At 45.5% G+C, this 15,947-nt stretch overlaps 1 protein-coding gene across 1 annotated transcript in view; it reads left to right on the forward strand.

Moving 5' to 3' along the window:
• The window catches only part of SLC9A3 (solute carrier family 9 member A3), a 412,188-nt gene that overhangs the window by 349,092 nt on the left and 47,149 nt on the right, over nucleotides 1–15,947 (forward strand). Inside the window, exon 11 of the mRNA XM_030209723.1 lies at nucleotides 4,865–4,968. Coding sequence (XP_030065583.1) covers nucleotides 4,865–4,968 — 104 coding nt within the window. The remainder of the gene's footprint in view (nucleotides 1–4,864; nucleotides 4,969–15,947) is intronic.

The following is a 15,947-nucleotide window of genomic DNA, read 5'->3' on the forward strand; positions in this document are numbered from 1 at the left end:
CTATCTTTTACATCAATGATGTGATTATCAACTACATAATGATTGTCATTGAGATGACCCAGTGCTCTATTGGAGGCTGCAAAAGCATTACTTAAGGGAACGATCATAGCCTACACAAGTTTTAGAAAGAAGGCTCATGACAAGGAGATTTTGCGTCTTGAACATCGGGTGATGGCGGCACATCTTCAATATGGTCATCGCCCTACTCCACAACAGAAGAGTGTTTTGTTAGCATTGTAGGTTGCTGTTAATGAACTACTTCATGCTCGTATGATGAAATCCCTACAATGTTATAAATATCAATTATATTTACATGGGAATAAGCATGGGAAACGTTTAGCTAACTTAGGCAGGCCCGAGGGTCACATCTTATTTCCCAAGTTGATGGGGGAGGAGGGAGACTAGAGCACATAGATTGCGCCATTGCAGACGTTTTTTGAACGTATTATCAACAGTTATATATGCACCCAACAGAGGATGTTTTAGAAAGTGAAGCTTATTTGTAAGGCCGAACTTTACTAACACTAACACTATCAGCCAGCTCTAGGGCTAAGCTTAATGCTCTGATAACAGTGGATGAGGTGGAACTAGCTATCAGACGAGGTTTCTATAAAGCCCAAGGCCCGGATGGCTTTTGTTTGGAGCCCTGCGATAGTACCTACCCTACAATCTCTATTTATGCAATTTCTGCTACAGGGAGAATTACCTGACTTCTTGCGCCTTGCCCAGATTTTTGTGCTTTTAAAGCCCGGAAGGATCCGATTCAGACTTCCTCTTATAGGCCTATCTCTCTGTTGAATGTTGAGGCTAAGTTATTTGCTAAGATACTGGCTAACTGGTTGGCGCAGGTGCTACTTTCTATGGTTGTTGACTCCCAGGTTGGATTTGTAGGGGGCCGCATGATTGCATGGAATATGCGGATGTTTCTGGCTTCTATAGAGCAGGTAGAATACCTGAAAATGCCTTCTCTGTTGATCAGTTTTGATGCAGAGAAGGCATTTGATAGGGTGAGTTGGGAGTTTTTGTTTGCAACGTTTTTCAATGCCATGATAAAGAGCCATGGCAGTTTTATGGGTGAATGGAGTGCTATCTGATTTTTTTCCCATCCAGCGGGGAACGCGTCAGGGATGTCTGTTCTCCCCCTTATTATTTGTTCTTTCTTTAGATCCATTTCTTTGAGAAATACTGGGGAATCAAGATATTCAGGGGGTCCAAATTGGTACACAAGAGTTTAAGATTTCCTTCTTTCTGGATGATCATTTGGTCCATGTGGTAGATTCCTGTCTTACCAGCCCTGATGGACAGTCTTGCTGAGTACGGTGACTTTTCGGGATTTAAACTAAATTTAGATAAATCTTTAGCGATGCCAACTGTAGATTCATTTTGCGAGTCTTGGGCTGGTTCTTTAAGGGAGCTTTCCTCTTTTCATTATCTGGATATTCAGTTACCTTATAAAGTCTTGTTGCTTCATGAAGTTAATGTTTCTTCTCTCTTGGCATACTCAGAGGATTGTTTGGCTTGTTGGATATCCTTACCCCTTACTCTTCATGGTAGGGTGCCTCTTTTTCAACAGTAGGAGTAGTGAAGGTAGCAGGACTCTTCCACAAAATACCAGAGGGACGAGAAATGTAATAAGCAAAATCTTTATGCTTCAAAACCCAACACAGTACTGTGTTTCAGCGTAAAGCCTAAATCAGGAGTCTGTATATAGAATCACTGATGGGAACTGAGTAACAGGATAACAGTCTTTAAAAAGATGTGATCCAAAAGGAAGTGCAGTGCAACATGCAGAAATAAGATGCACGTCCTCTTGGATCGCGTCTTTTAAAGACTGTTATCCTGATACTCAATTCCCATCAGTGATTCTATGTACAGACCCCTGATGTAGGCTTTATGCCGAAACACAGTACTGTGTCAGGTTTTGAAGAATAAAGATTTTGCTTATTACATTTCTCGTCCCTCTGGTATTTTGTGGAAGAGTCCTGCTACCTTCACTACTCCTTTTGTTAGATTTCTTCTACGTAGTGACATACAGTCCTCCGCTTTTACAGTGTCTTGTCGAGGGTGCATCTTTTTAACCTGGTCTTATTTCCTAAGTGGTTATATATGTTACAGTTATTACCTATCCGGTTATTGAAACGGGATTTACTTTCCACACAGAAACTTGTGTCTAAATTTTGTTGCTGCGGCAGGAAGCCAAAAACTCCCTATATCTATTTACAGGGTTCCTGGTGCTATAGGGGTCTGGGGCTTCTGGACTTGTGATTATACAATCTGGCTTGTCTGCTTTGCCATTTGGGGGATTGGGTGTTGGAAGAACTAAGAACAGACATACACACCATGGTATTATGAACAAGCTGGGACAATGAAAGGTTAAGTACCTTGCACAGGGTCACAAGGAGCTACAACGGGAATTGAATGCAGTTCCCCAAGATCTCAGCTCACTGCATTAACCATTAGACTACTCCTCCCCAGCTCTGAAGATCTAAAGCCAAAGTCATGCTCAGTGCCAGAGGAAGCTGCCAAGTCTTCCCTGTTCTCTTCCTCATCATAAAACGAAGAAGATACCATAAAGGCATGTCACAATGCCATACACAACAGAGCTACCAACACGAGTGTCTGTTCAGGTTGCCATCTTGGTCTTCCTGTGTAAATAGGGTGCAGTAATCCAATCTAGTGACAACTAAAGCATACAGAAGAGTGGCATATGCTGAATTATCTAGACAGTGTCAGAATGCGTGAATGAAACGGAACGAGTTGAAACAGTATTTGGATACAGCTGAGACTTGAATTTAAAAGGTGATTTGGTAGCACAGATGTATCCCTAGATAGCGGAAGGAGTTCATAAGGATTAGGAGATGGTCCTTTATAGTCAGGGATAAAGGGAGCCAGAACAGGCAGAGTCCCAAAACGTAGGAAGATTGGTACATCAACTTTCCAGTGCACATTTATATCTTTTTCAACGTCTAACTATGAGTAGAAATGTTTGTAGTGCTGTGAAACCAAGCAGATATAATAATAGCCATTTCACAATTCTTTTTTACTAGGACAGTGAAAATTAGTTTTCTTTAACTGTGTAAAACCTTTGTCCTTTTGACTCTGAGGGGTGATTCTGTAAGGAGTCCCCTAGATTTAGCCAGCTAGAATGCACATAAATGCAAGTATACTACTTGAAGTCATTTAAGCATATATGTGAACACGTGGAGGGGCATAATCGAATGGCACCGGCCATCTACATGGGCAGCCATCTATATGGCCAGCGCCGCAAAGAATAGTCCCGAACCGTATTATCGAAAAAGATGGCCAGCCATCTTTCATTTTGATAATACGGTTGGGGCCGGACAAATGTCAGAGATGGCTGGGTTTGAGATGGCCGGCATCGGTTTTCGCCGATAATGGAAACTGATGCTGGCCATCTCAAACCCGGCCAAATCCAAGGCATTTGGTCATGGGAGGGGCCAGCATTTGTAGTGCACTGCTCCCCCTGACATACCAGGACACCAACCGGGCACCCTAGGGGGCACTGCAGTGGACTTCAAAAATTGCTCCCAGGTGCATAGCTCCCTTACCTTGGGTGCTGAGCCCCCCCAAATTCCCCCCCAAAACCTACTCCCCACAACTGTACACCATTACCATAGCCCTTATGGGTGAAGGGGGGCACCTACATGTGGGTACAGTGGGTTTTGGAGGTCTTAACATTTACCACCACAAGTGTAACAGGTAGGGGGGGATGGGCTTGGGTCCACCTGCCTGAAGCGCACTGCACCCACTAAATACTGCTCCAGGGACCTGCATACTGCTGTCAGGGAGCTGGGTATGACATTTGAGGCTGGCAAAAATATATATTTTTTTTTTGGGTAGGAGGGGGTTGGTGACCACTGGGGGAGTAAGGGGAGGTCATCCCCCATTCCCTCCGGTGGTCATTTGGTCAGTTGGGGCACCTTTTTGAAGCTTGGTCCTGAAAAAAAATGGACCAAGTGAAGCCGGCGAAATGCTCGTCAGGGCCGGCTTTCTTTTTTCAGTTATCGGGCAAACCAGCTCCGCGATGGAAAGCAGTTGGTGCCGGCCAAAATCGGCTTTCGATTATACCGATTTGGCGGGGTTCAGGAGATCGCCAGCCATCTTCCAATTTGTGTTGGAAGATGTATGGCGATCTCCTTCGAAAATAAGCTGGATACTCACATAAATGTCCATTTTCTGGCTACATGCTAGTCTGTAAACATCTAATCTAATCTAATTCGCAGTTTATATACCACACTTGTTCCACCAAGAGATTCCAGAAGGTTTACATTTCAAGAGCCCACACAGAAGTGGGGATTTGCATAAAATCTAAAAATAAAAAATGCTAATTATAAAATTTATAAAATAAAAATGTCTTCAACTTCTTACACAACTGCCTATAGTTTAGTTCAGAACGAACTAGACCTGGTAGTGTATTCCACACAGTAATAGCTTGAAAAGAAAACATAGAACCAAGCTGACATTTAAACCCAATGTTCTTAAAAACTGGATACCTCAATAATACATGTTCACAAACTCTAATGGAACTGTAAAAGCAGTTAGAAAAGTATTTGATGGTGGGTACTTTACAAATGGGTGTTCACATGGGTGGAGTGTGGGTGGGGTGCACATTACTATAATATGTGTATTTATTGACAGCCCTATACACCAGCACATTAAAAAACCCAGCTCTATGGCTGATGTAACTGCTCATGCCTAAAATATAGGTTTTTATTTGACTTGTTATACCTTTTCTTTTTAGATTAAATAGGTGTGTTCTTTATGCCTAAAAATAAGTTCCCCTTTATAGAATTACCTTCTCGATGTGCTCAATTTCTTCTCTTGTTTTCTTTTTCTTGAATAGGGAGAGCGCAGAGGTTCACTGGCGTTTATTCGTTCTCCAAGCACTGATAACATGGTTAATGTGGATTTCAACACCCCACGTCTATCCACAGTATCTGCCTTACTGTAAGTTTTTTTTTATTTATAGATGAAACGGTTTTATTTATTTTGAGATCCTTTTACTAAGCTGTGCTATCAGTAGCATGGGGCTTTCCCACATGCTGAGGTCACTTTTAATGCTGCCATAAAATGGCTGCATTTCCTATTTCCCCCATTAATGGCTATGTGCTAATTTCACAATTAGTGCATGGCCATCAGTGTGGGAACCCTTACTGACACCTATATACTAGGCAGTAAGGACTCCCATGCTAATTGATTACTGCGCTGTGATGCATCTGTGCTAGCCAAGCCTTCTGTCCAACCTCAAACACACCCCCAGAGCTAAAAAAATATATTCTATTTTTTTATTGAGTGGGTAGTGCATGCCGAACACAAAACTGTCACTGGATACATGAGCTCACCCTACAGTAGTGGATTTTAACACTTCAGTAAGCACACATTAATGCTTACTGCAGCTTAGACAAAGGGCCTCTTTATCTTCATGTTTATTTTGCTTTGGAGAAGTGCAGTCTATCAATGAATAAATTATAGACAGAGATAGCGACAGAGAGTGCTTTCCTTTATAATCCTGGCATGGAGTATACTGTTGTACGTGGCATAAAGAGAGCATATTGGGGCTAATTTTATAAGGAACTTCCTGGTTTCAGTGGTGTTTCTAGGTTGGCTGCCATTCGTGGCAGATTGCTGCTGCGCCCCCCCCCCCCCCCCGCGCATCACCCCCCTCCATGCGAATCATCCCCAGTGAATCACAACACCCCCCATTGCATCACTCTTGCCTCCTGGGGGTGCAGGGAGCAGTTTCTGTTGGCTCTAAAGGTTCCCTGCCCAAAAACAGGAAGTAATGTCAGAGGGAGCAGGGAACTGGCGGAGCTGACAGCTGCGTAGCTGCACCCAGCACCCCCTTGCAGCGTGCACCTGGGGCGAACCACCCCCACCACCCCACCCTTGGTACATCACTGCCTGGTTTTAGGCACTAAGAATTACATAAATACCAATATTTTAGTTATTTATGCAGGTAGGCAGCCATTTATGCACATATATGGCCTCTTAGAAAATAGCAGCTAGCAAGAAGGTGTGTTAACTGTCATCTCACATATTTTCACTGTGGGCATGCACAGAGGTAGAGTTTGGGCAGATCATGGACAGAGACTACACTTGCATTTAAATTATAAAATTCCTTAATTTAATTCATATATGTGGAAAATAGGTACTAACAATTTCTCTGAAGACAAGCAGGCTTAATATTATCACCATTGGGTCGTCGTCCGCGATGACCCAGGAGCCCAGAACTTATAAAAAAACAATAAGAACTTTCGAGAACACGACGTGGCGCGGGTGAAGACACACTGCGCATGTGTGAGCTGGTTCCCGCCCGTGACATGAGCGTTTCTCCTTTAGTTTTTCTTGATTCGCGTTATGAAGAGACACGTCTTTGCACCGCTCTCTTTTTCGGCTCAGGAGACCCAATAGTTAGCATTTATCGCTTCTACTAATTTTCTTTTCTTTTTTCTAATTGTTTGCTCCCAAAATAAATTTTTTTTAAAAAAAGGGTAGTTTTCCTCTATTTCTTAGTTTTCTCCCTCTTTTTAAGTTTCCTTACTTTTTCAGCGCGGCCGCTCTTTAGGCTGCTCGGTCGGGCTGTTTTTTCTTTTTTGTGCCCCTTTTTTCTTGGCACCATCGAGCCTTTTGATTTCGCGACTGACGTTTTTCCCTCCATGTCATCGAGGACACCCAGCGGCTTCAAGTGTTGTACTCGGTGCAACCGGGCCATCTCCAGTACCGACCCCCACGCATGATATCTCCAGTGTCTTGGGCCCGACCATCTCCCAGCTGCTTGTAAGCTGTGTAAATTTATGAAAAAATGGACCAAAGTGGCTCGAGAGGCTCAGCGTGAGAAACATTTTTTGGATCGATTCGGTCCTTCGACGTCGACATCGGTACCGAGGTCGGCGGCATCGGTGTCGACATCGAGGGAGGCATCAACATCGGGAGTCCAGGTAATGGCTGCCGAAAGACCGCATCAAGCTGGGAGCAGCGAGGCATCGAGTGGGTCTCCACCTATCTCGAGGCCTACTGCTATGCAGGCCCCCTGGGACCGACCTGAGTCGGACCCGGCCCTGAAGAGGCGTGAGGGTTCCACGTCCTCCTCTTTGGTACCTAGGAGTCTTGATGATGGGAGTTGAGCGAAGGCTAAGAAGCACCGTCATCATTCTCCTTCTATGCACGGTACCGAGAGCTCCGGGGAGCCGAGGAAGTCGCCGCAGTCCAGGCAGGGGTTGACTTCTCGACACCCCCCACGAGGTCGTCGATCCTCGACATCGAGACAGGCTCGGGTTCGGTCTGCTCTTAGAGAGGAGCACTCGTGGGAAGATGAGGAAGACCCCAGATACTTTTCGGAGGAAGAGTCGTGTGGGGTTCCCTCTGATCCTACTCCGCCAATTGAGAGTAGAATGTCTCTAGCTGAGAGTCTCTCTTTCTCATCTTTTGTTAGGGAAATGTCTAAGGACATTCCATTCCCTATGGAGGTTGTGGATGAGCCCAGGGCCAAGATGCTCGAGGTCTTGGATGATCCTTCTCCACCTGCTGAGGTTGCTAAGGCCCCCTTGCATAATATACTGAGGGAAGTGCTTATGCAAAATTGGTCGTGCCCTCTTTCTAATCCAGTTGTCCCCAAAAAATCCGAGTCCTAGTACAGAGTCCATGGAGAGCCTGTAATGGTGAAGGCCTAACTTCCTCACAATTCCATGGTGGTGGACTCTGCTCTCAGAAGAGCCAAGAGTACTAGAGACTATGCCTCGGCGCCCCCAGGCAGAAAGTCTAGGACCTTGGACTCTTTTGGGAGGAGAACGTATCAGGCCGCTATGCTCGCCGCCAAAATTCAAACTTACAAGCTCTACACGAGCATCCACTTGCGGAACTCGGTGAGGCAACTGTCTAGTTTAGTTGAAGCACTTCTGCCAGAGCTTGCTGAACCTTTTTACCCGTGATCAAGCAGCAAAAAGCGTGTTACAAATTCCTGGCCAGGGGGGTCTTACGACACTTTTGATGTGGCATCCCGAGTAGCTGCTCAAGGTATAGTGATGCGCAGACTCTCATGGCTGCGTGTCTCTGACCTGGATCATAAGACCCAGCAGCGAATGGCGGATGTTCCTTGCCGGGGGGATAATCTTTTTGGAGAAAAAGTAGAGGACATGGTCGATCAGATAAAAAATCATCGTGACGCCATGGATTCTCTCTCCCACTGGACATCTTCTACTACCGCCTCCTCTTCTAGGAGGTTTTTTGGAGGGAAGAGGAGTGCTCCATATTCCTATAACAGGTGTAGGTACACTCCTGCTTCTCGGCAGCCAGTTCAGGCTCAGCCCCAGCATGCACGTTCCCATCAACACCGTGCACCTAAGGCCCCTAGGGCTCCCCAGCAAAAGCAAGGGACGGGTTTTTGATTGTCTCCAGTGCAGCATAGCCTCAGAAAAAGTGTCCGTGCCGGATGACTTGCCTGTCGGGAGGAGGTTGATATTTTTTCACCAAAGATGGCCTCTTATAACCTCCAACAGGTGTTCTTCAAATAGTCCGGTAAGGATACACTCTCAATCTGGTATCCAAACCTCCAAATTGCCCACCAGGAGCTCAGTCCTACAGCTCCCAGCACAAGCAGGTACTTGCAGAGGAACTCTCTGCCCTTCTCAAGGCCAATGCAGTCGAACCCGTACTACCAGAGGAAGAAGGGCTGGGATTCTATTCCAGGTACTTCCTTGTGCAAAAGAAAACAGGGGGGGAGGCGTCCCATCCTAGACCTAAGGGCCCTGAACAAATTCCTTCTCCGAGAAAAGTTCAGGATGGTTTCCCTGAGCACCTTTCTTCCCATGATTCAGGAAAACGATTGGCTATGCTTTCTGGACTTAAAGGATGTCTATACTCACATCTCGATACTCCCAGCTCACAGGAAGTATCTTCGATTCCGACTGGGAACTCAGCACTTTCAGTACTGTGTACTGCCCTTTGGCCTAGCATCTGTACCCAGGGTCTTCACAACATGCTTGGCAGTTGTCGTAGCATCGTTACACAGACTTGGGAGTGCATGTGTTCCCTTATCTCGACGATTGGCTGGTGAAGAGCACCTCAGAGGCAGGGGCTCTACAGTCCATGCGGATGACTATTCGACTACTGGAGCTACTGGGGTTTGTAATCAATTATCCCAAGTCCCACCTTGTCCCGGTACAGAAATTGGAGTTCATTGGAGCTCTGTTGGACACACAGACATCTTATCTCCCCCAGGCAAGGGCAGACAATCTCCTAGCCCTAATGTCCTTGGTTCGAGCGTCTCAACAGATCACAGCTTGGCAGATGTTGAGACTTTTAGGGCACATGGCTTTCACAGTTCATGTGACTCCCATGGCATGCCTACATATAAGATCAGCTCAATGGACCCTAGCTTCCCAGTGGTGCCAGGCCACAGGGAATCTAGAGGATGTAATCCATCTCTCCACCGAGTTTTGCAGATCCCTTCAGTGGTAGAACATTCGATCCAATCTGACATTGGGGCGTCCATTCCAAATTCCTCAGCTGCAAAATGTGCTGACAATGGATGCATCTCTCCTACGGTGGAGAGCTCATGTAGATGGACTTCACACTCAAGGGGCTTGGTCCTTTCAGGAAAAAGATCTTCAGATCAACCTCCTCGAATTACGAGTGATCTGAAACGCTCTCAAGGCTTTCGGAGATCGGCTGTCCAATCAAATTATTTTAATTCAGACAGATAATCAGGTTGCAATGTATTACACCAACAAGCAGGGGGCACCGGATCTCGCCCTCTGTGACAGGAAGCTGTCCAGATGTGGCTTTGGGCCCACCACCATGGCATGTTTTTCCAGGCCACGTATCTGGCAGGCGTCAAAAACAGTCTGGCCGATAGGTTGAGCAGGATCATGCAACCTCACGAGTGGTCTCTGAACATGGATGTCGTCCTCAAGATCTTCCCGAGAGTGGGGCACCCCCTCGCTGGATCTTTTTGCCACAGATCAATCACCTAGTCCCTCAATTCTGTTCCAGACTTCAGGTCCATGACAGACTAGCGTCAGATTCTTTTGTCCTGCATTGGGGGACAGGCCTTCTGTATGCATATCCTCCCATACCTCTAGTAGGGAAGACTTTGCTGAAACTCAAGCTAGACCATGGAACCATGATTCTGATTGCACCTTTTTGGCCCCATCTGATCTGGTTCCCTCTTCTTCCAGAGTTGTCCTCTGAAGAACCGTGGAGATTGGAGTGTTTTCCGACCCTCATCACACAGAATGAGGGGTCGCTTCTGCATCCCAACCTCCAGTCTCTGGCTCTCATGGCCTGGATGTTGAGAGCTTAGAGGTTGCTTCTTTGGGTCTGTCAGAGGGTGTCTCCCGAGTCTTGCTTGCTTCCAGGAAAGATTCCACGAAAAAGTGTTATTCTTTCAAATGGAGGAGGTTTGCCGTCTGGTGTGACAGCAGGGCCCTAGATCCCTTTTCTTGTCCTACACGGACCCTGCTTGAATACCTTCTACACTTATCAGAGTCTGGTCTCAAGACCAAATTCGTAAGGGTTCACCTTAGTGCAATCAGTGCTTACCATCAACGTGAAGAAGGTCAGCCTATCTCTGGATAGCCTTTAGTAGTTTGTTTCATGAGAGGTTTGCTTTTGTCAAAGCCCCCTGTCAAACCTCCACCAGTGTCATGGGATCTCAATGTCATTCTCATCCAGGTGATGAAAGCTCCTTTTGAGCCACTGAATTCCTGCCATCTGAAATACTTGACCTGGAAGGTCATTTTCTTGGTGGCTGTTACTTCAGCTCGTAGAGTCAGTGAGCTCCAAGCCCTGGTAGTTCATGCACCCTATATCAAGTTTCATCAATTGTCTTGCCATCATTTTTTCCACGTCCACATACTCGCACTGGTGAGGACAAGTTGCACACCTTGGACTGTAAGAGAGCATTGGCCTTTTACGTGGAGCGGACTAAGCCCTACAGACAGTCCGCCCAATTGTTTGTTTCTTTCGATCCCAACAGGAGGGGAGTTGCCATCAGAAAATGCACCATCTCCAACTGGCTAGCAGATTGCATTTCCTTCACATGCCCCAGCTGGACTGACTCTAGAGGGCCATGTCACGGCTCATAATGTCAGAGCCATGGCTGCGTCAGTAGCTCACTTAAAGTCAGCTTCTATTGAAGAGATTTGCAAGGCTGCAACGTGGTCTTCAGTCCACACATTCAAATTTCACTACTGCCTTCAGCAGGATACCTGACACAACAGTCGGTTTGGGCAGTCGGTGTTGCAGAATCTGTTCGGGGTTTAGAATCCAACTCCACTCTCCTAAGCCCATTTATGTTCTGTTCTAGGATGCACTCTCACTTAGTTGTGTTTCTTTTTTAGGTCAATCTAAGTTATGTCCTCGCCGTTGCGGGGCCCAATTGACCAATGTTCATTGTTTTGAGTGAGCCTGGGGGCTAGGGATACCCCATCGGTGATAATATTCAGCCTGCTTGTCCTTGGAGAAAATGAAGATACATACCTGTAGCAGGTATTCTCCAAGGACAGCAGGCTGAATATTATCACAATCCACCTTCCTCCTCTTTGGAGTTGTTCCTCTTTTTTTTTTTTGCTTTTTATTAAGTAAAGGAGACACGCTCACGTCGCAGGCGGGAACCTGCTCGCGCATGCGCGGTGTGTCTTCACTCGCGTTAGTCGCGTTCTCAAAAGTTCTTTTTTTTTTTTATAAGTTCTGGGCTCCTGGGCGGTCATGGACGACGACCCTTCGGTGATAATATGCAGCCTGCAATCCTCGGAGAATACCTGCTACAGGTATGTATCTTAATTTTACTTCAGCCCTCGAATTGGTGTATGTGTTAGCACCTACATAGACAAGTTTTTTACACATATGCTAGCATTTTATAAAGTTAAGTTGGCACATACTTGACTTTCTGAAAATGATATAAAATTGACATGTACTATCCTCTCGCACCAAGGATATGTCTCCAAGTGCTGCCCTGGAGGGAAAGGTTAGGACATCTGTTGTAGTTGGCGATTCGATCATTAGGCATATAGATGGTGGCTGGTGGATGTGAGGATCGCCTGGTGACTTGCCTGCCTGGTGCGAAGGTGGCAGACCTCACACGTCGCCTAGATAGGATTTTAGATAGTGCTGGGGAGGATAGCCGGCTGGCTATCTTGGTACATGTGGGTACCAATGACATAGGAAAATGTGGGAGAGAGGTTCTGGAAGAAAAATTTAGGCTCTTAATTAGAAAGCTCAAATCCAGATCCTCTAGGGTAGCATTTTCTGAACTGCTACCCATTCCACACGCAGGGCCCAAGAGACAGGCAGAGCTCCGGAGTCTCAATGTGTGGATGAGACGATGGTGCAGGGAGAAGGGTTTTAGATTTGTTAGGAACTGGGCAACATTCTGGGGATGGGGGAGCCTATTCCGAAAGGATGGGCTCCACCTTAACCAGGGTGGGACCAGGCTGCTGGCATCGGCTAAAAAGGAGATAGAGCAGCTTTTAAACTAGAAACAGGGGGAAGGCAGACAGTTGCTCAAAAGTGTATGGTTCGGGATAAGGTATCTTTCAAAGATATCACCAAAACAGGGAAGATAGGGTATCCTGATAGTGAGGTTGCAAAAGAGACCGTAGTAGATCAGGTGTCCTTAACTAAAAATAAAAATCAGACAAAAGATTGCAAATTAATACTGTCATGTACTAAGCATGATGTAAATAGGAACAACAAACATAGTTTGAAATGTCTATATGCGAATGCCAGGAACCTAAGAAATAAGATGGGAGAGTTAGAATATATTGCACTAAATGAAAAATTAGATATAATAGGCATCTCTGAGACCTGGTGGAAGGAGGGTAACCATTGGGACACTGTCATACCGGGGTGCAAATTATATCATAGTGATAGAGTGGATCGAATTGGTGGAGGGGTAGCATTGTATATTAGCGAGAGGAATTAGAAAAGGTGCAGAAAAGGGTGACAAAAATGATAAAGGAGATGGGACGACTTCCCTATGAGGAAAGGCTAAAGCAGCTAGGGCTCTTCAGCTTGGAGAAAAGTTGGCTGAGGAGAGATATGATAGAGGTCTATAGAGAGAGGTGTGACCAGCAGAAGAAAAGAGGTTTAAATGCCCTTGTATAAGTCGTTGGTGAGGCCACACCTGGAGTATTGTGTTCAGTTTTGGAGGCTGTATCTTGCTAAGGATGTAAAAAGAATTGAAGCTGTGCAAAGAAAAGCTACGAGAATGGTATGGGATTTGTGTTACAAGACGTATGAGGAGAGACTTGCTGACCTGAATATGTATACCCTGGAGGAAAGGAGAAACAGGGGTGATATGATACAGACGTTCAAATATTTGAAAGGTATTAATCCGCAAACGAACCTTTTCCGGAGATGGAAAGGCAGTAGAACTAGAGGACATGAAACGAGATTGAAGGGGGGCAGACTCAAGAAAAATGTCAGGAAGTATTTTTTCACAGAAAGAGTGGTGGATACTTGGAATGGAGGTGGTGGAGATGGTGGAGATGAAAATGGTAACGGAATTCAAACACGAGTGGGATAAACATAAAGGAATCCTGTTCAGAAGGAATGGATCCTCAGAAGCTTAGCAGAGCCGGTGGGGGGAGGCGGGGCTGGTGGTTGGGAGGCGGGGATAATGCTGGCAAGACTTCTACGGTCTGTGCCCTAAAAATGGCAGATACAAATCAAGGTAAGGTGTACACAAAAAGTAGCACATATAAGTTTATCTTGTTGGGCAGACTAGATGGACCGTGCAGGTCTTTTTCTGCCGTCATCTACTATGTTACTATCCTGCTTATTTTCGAAGGAGAAGGCGGGCCATCTTCCGACACAAATCGGGAGATGGCCGGCCATCTCCTAAACCCGACCAAATCGGTATAATCGAAAGCCGATTTTGGCTGGCTTCAACTGCTTTCCGTCAAAGGGCCGGCCAAAGTTAAAGGGGGCGTTTCAGCAGGGTACGGAAGGCGGGACGGGGGCGTGGTTACAAGATGGCCGGCTTCGGCTGATAATGGAAAAAAGAAGGCCGGCTCTGACGAGCACTTGGCCGGCTTCACTTGGTCTATTTATTTTTAGGACCAAGCCTCAAAAAAGTGCCCCAACTGACCAGATGACCACTGGAGGGAATCGGGGATCACCTCCCCTTAATTCTCCAGTGGTCACCAACCCCCTCCCACCCAAAAAAAATTTTTTTTAACAATTTTGTGCCAGTCTCTATGCCAGCCTGAAATGTCATACCCAGCTCCATGACAGCAGTGTGCAGGTCCCTGGAGCAGTTTTAGTGGGTGCTGCAATGTACTTCAGGCAGGCAAACCCAGGCCCACCCCCCCCCCCCCACCTGTTACACTTGTGGTGGTAAATGGGAGCCCTCCAAAACCCACCCGAAACCCACTGTATCCACATCTAGGTGCCCCCCTTCACCCATAAGGGCTATGGTAGTGTTGTACAGTTGTGGGTAGTGGGTTTGGGGGGGTTGCCTGGGAGCAATTTGTGAAGTCCACTGCAGTGCCCCCTAGGGTGCCCGGTTGATGTCCTGGCATGTGAGGGGGACCACTGCACTGCACTACTGCCACAGGCACATACTGCAGGCTCCCTTCACCAACAGACAGGCGCTGAAGACCGACCACGGTCCCTTCCCCTCGCGGCAATAGCGCTGACCACTCAGATCCCGACCCTACGCACACCCGGACGGCGAGAGAGCAACCCGAGCCAGGAGTGCCCGTAGACTTCCAGCACCAAAGGAGCGCCAGTCGGCAGGATGCTCACCCAGGTGCGCGCGATGTTTGTTTCCAAGCTCCAGTGGCAGCGTCCAACAGTCCGACTCCGTTTCCCTCTCTGTTCTGCCCTCTGACGTCATCACGTCTTGACACGAGGGCGGGACAGAGAGGGAAGTCTCTACTGCGCATTTGCAGGTGAGTCGGTCACTTGCCATTTATATGTTTGATTGACTGTGTCGCATTTGCGGCACAGTTTAGTAAAAGAAGCCCTTTATTTGATTTTAGGGTAATACTAATAATTGCTTCACAAAATTATTATTATGTTTAACAACCAAGGTATTGTTTCTTTACTAAAGATTGTTTATAAAGTTATATTGGAAGGAAGACCTCAGATCCAGGTGCTTTTCTAGGCTTTACATTTTTAATAGCTTCCTAACCATCCTGATGTGTAATTGGAGCACATGAAATAAAACTACCATTTTTCAACCATTGGGGCTTTGGTAAAGAGGCTAAGCATTATTCTAAAGTATTTAGATCTGCTGGAGTTTTTGATGTATATAATTAACAATAATATTTATGAAAAGCGTTTGCTATTTCTAGTATTGAGGCTAATGATGAGGTATTAAAGTTTATGACAGGTGTTTGTGCTTTTAGTTTTTTCCTTTTAAGAATAATTTCCTTTTAAGATAATTGGCTAACACTTTGCTATGTTTATTACCTTCTGCATACTATCTTGCTTTATAAAGAAAGATGTTATTATTTACTCTTGTACTTAGATTTTGTTATATTCATACTTCAATTGGTAGAGCTGGCTTTTAATAGTGAGTTATCAGTAAGTAAATAGTGATTTTCTATTGTTTTGATTTGCTTTTCTAAAACTATTAATTGGAAGTCTCTTTATTTTTGTAACTAGCTATAGAAATTAGTTCTCACTGAAGAGCAACCTTAAAAACACACTATTTGAAAATATATAAAAAGGTCATATTTTTTTCTTATTTTTGTTTAACAACATGCAACATCAGATATATCATTGACATTTCCTAAGTCATTGCAAACAACAGCCCATCCTTAGGTGATACTCTTATACAGAAGCTAAAATTGTTTTATTTTCAAAATGAAACATTATTTTAATTTAACTTTAAGAAGATTTTGTTAATATAATGGAACTTTTGTTGGTGCTGGAGCATACAAAATTGTCAGAGTACAGAAACCTTGCTCTGTAGAGAT

The sequence above is a fragment of the Microcaecilia unicolor genome, chromosome 1, assembly GCF_901765095.1.
Source record: "Microcaecilia unicolor chromosome 1, aMicUni1.1, whole genome shotgun sequence".
NCBI classification, from domain to species: domain Eukaryota; kingdom Metazoa; phylum Chordata; class Amphibia; order Gymnophiona; family Siphonopidae; genus Microcaecilia; species Microcaecilia unicolor.